This window comes from Trypanosoma equiperdum, assembly GCF_001457755.1.
Source record: "Trypanosoma equiperdum strain OVI genome assembly, contig: ctg_1488, whole genome shotgun sequence".
Classification (NCBI taxonomy): domain Eukaryota; phylum Euglenozoa; class Kinetoplastea; order Trypanosomatida; family Trypanosomatidae; genus Trypanosoma; species Trypanosoma equiperdum.
Window position 1 is genome coordinate 4946 of NW_027123491.1, and position 2517 is coordinate 7462.

The following is a 2517-nucleotide window of genomic DNA, read 5'->3' on the forward strand; positions in this document are numbered from 1 at the left end:
GAAATTTGTGGAAGAAAATCGAACAATTGAAAATAGGAATAACCAAAAGAAATAGTAAAACCGAGGTAGACCTCAAAAAAAGAAAGGACGATCAGCGAACTCAGAAGATGGTTTAGCCAGGCGAATCGATGAACTAAACTCAAAAGCCGCGAAAACACCCAAAAATGACGAGAAAAAAGCAGCCACACCTTCAGAAGATGCAGCAAACAAAACAGAATAAAAAAGAGAGACGGAGGTAATAATGCAGTAACGACAAACTGCACTAGGCACGTAACTCAGGATACCTCCGCAAAATGTTAGAGCTTCAAATGGGAAAGTTATATAATACTTGCAAACATCTCATTCAGGACATCTTTTGTCCAACAAGGAACGAATGATGGCTGTAATAAACTAGAATACTAGTACGATTTGGTCAACGGCACATGTATGGAAGAAGTTTCAGCGTCACATCGTCATGAGACAGGCAAAAGCAAGGCAGGAGCTTGCCTGCGATAGAAATGCACAGTAAATGTAAATGGTAAAGTTTTTTAGGTAAAGATATTGAACACTATAGATTATATTTTAAAAAGTGGATATTCTTTGTTTTAAGTTAGTGCTTTTTACACAAATACAACTTAATGATAAACTGCATTGACTGCAGATTTTAATTCCATCCATGATACAGCGAACTTTCTACATATCTAAACATCTGGATTTTGACTCTTTTTCTTTACATATTCATCAAATAAATCCAGGTAAACAGAATGTTTCTACCAATAACACTCGCCATTGTTTTCTCAGCCTACAAAGCCACAGCAGCGGGGGAAGCTGAAGGCGAAAACAGGGAAGCGTATGCTCAAATCTGCACAGCCATAAATCTAGCACAAGAAAAGTATACAGCGCCAACGCCCGAAGACCACTCAGAAATCGTCGCATTGGCCGAAGCCCTTGAACTAGCGCTTAGCGGCGACGAAGTGCTTGGGGAGATTCAAAATGACGGTGCAACGGATCTCAGTAAACTGAAAGAAAATTCACTGGCCAAGTCCGTCTGCGAATCGATTGGTTAGGCAAAGTGCAAAGCGGCGGCAGCAAAAAACAAGCAGCCAGCTGCAAACGTAGAGTACAAGGTCTGGATGAACAGACGACAACCAGGACAGCGCAACGATGCACTCAACCAGACAATACAGGAAATAAAAGCAACGGCTGAAGCCATGGCAAACTTAGGGCTAGCTGACTCGGCCTCGCAAGTTCAAGCCAAGCTAAATGAGGCACTGTACGGAACACAAACTGTCGATGACGGAGTACAGCTAACCGCCAGCGACGGCCAGACGAGGGAGGAAACTTGCGGAAAAACAGGCGACGCAAACTCTAAATCGCGAACAGGTGACAGCTTAAAGATCGATGTGATGTGTCTGTGCGCGCTGCAGAGTGTCGGACAAGGAGCACAGGTATGCACGGACTCTACCACCGCGACAATGTCAATAAACCCGACAGGCGATACTGACCTAGCCGAAGACTGGAGGAAATTAAAAACAGGCTGCAGAAAGCTAGCCCCCACAGCAAAGTTGTCTGCAGCATCTCTAAAAGCCACAGTAGCAGCACTTACTGCCTATATCGCTGCAGGCAGAACGGCCGACGCCAAAACAAATTTTGTACTAGGCAAACTACGGAACAACGGCAATGACGGCTGCAAAGCGACAGCAGACGGCGCTGACGGAGCATGCGTATACTACGGCCGCGGAACCGGCGCCGGACTCAGACACCAGATAAAATGGGCGACAAATCTGGAAGAAGCGGCGGAAGAGATGGAAAAGGCGGAAAAAGCAGCTGCTCATGCGTACGTCCTTTATCAGAAGTTGAACATTCTCAACCATACGCTAGGCAAAGCAGCAGCAGCACCGACACAACCTATAGCACAGAGCGCACCTAGACAGACTCAGAAGACACCAGCGAAGGAGCTGCGAGAAGAAGCCGAAAAAGAGTGCAATAAAAAAGAAACAGAACCAGAATGCAAAACGCCTTGCAAGTGGAACGCCGAAGAAAAAGATGAGAAGAAAAGGTGCACATTGAGTGAGGAAGGGGAAAAAGCAGAAAAAGAATGAAAAACAAAATGGAGGAACAGATATTAAGAAAGGGGAGAAATGCTCCGATAAGAAAAAAGGAGGGAGATTGCACTGGAAACTGTAAATGGGAAGGCGAAACTTGCAAAGATTTCAGTTTTCTTGTAAAAAGAAAATTTGCTCTGATGGCTGCTTCCTTTATGGGTTTTGTAGAATTTTAAAGACTTTACTTAATTTTATGAAATTTTCTTTTTGAGAAAAATTTAATACCTGATAAAATATTAAAAATTTTTAAACTTTTGGACGAAAATGTGAAATTAGAGAAATGTTTCAAAGTTTGAAAAATACGTATAATAATCTCATCTGGGAATAAAGCAGCAGGGTAAGAGTCGATATGATATAAAAAATGAGTACTTTTATAATATGGTTTATTTTTTTAATTTTACGTATAATAATAAGAGCAGTAATAATAATAATA

The 2517-nt window shown here is 42.2% G+C and overlaps 2 protein-coding genes and 1 pseudogene across 3 annotated transcripts in view; all 3 read left to right on the forward strand.

The window, feature by feature from the left end:
* TEOVI_000866200:pseudogene overlaps positions 1-264 on the forward strand; it is a 1037-nt pseudogene extending 773 nt beyond the window's left edge. Inside the window, 4 exon segments of the mRNA in view lie at positions 1-74; positions 76-102; positions 104-205; positions 208-264. The exon segment at positions 1-74 is cut by the window's left edge and continues 235 nt beyond it. Coding sequence covers positions 1-74; positions 76-102; positions 104-205; positions 208-264 — 260 coding nt within the window.
* Positions 265-743: 479 nt separating this feature from the next.
* Positions 744-1046, forward strand: TEOVI_000866300 (Trypanosomal VSG domain containing protein, putative; the record flags this gene model as incomplete). The annotated part of the gene is made up of 1 exon (XM_067221796.1): positions 744-1046. The coding sequence occupies one exon, from the start codon at positions 744-746 to the stop codon at positions 1044-1046; it is 303 nt and encodes a 100-aa protein (XP_067077897.1).
* A 66-nt stretch (positions 1047-1112) lies between these two features.
* On the forward strand, positions 1113-2081 carry TEOVI_000866400 (Trypanosomal VSG domain containing protein, putative; the record flags this gene model as incomplete). The annotated part of the gene is made up of 1 exon (XM_067221797.1): positions 1113-2081. The coding sequence occupies one exon, from the start codon at positions 1113-1115 to the stop codon at positions 2079-2081; it is 969 nt and encodes a 322-aa protein (XP_067077898.1).
* Positions 2082-2517: the final 436 nt, after the last annotated feature.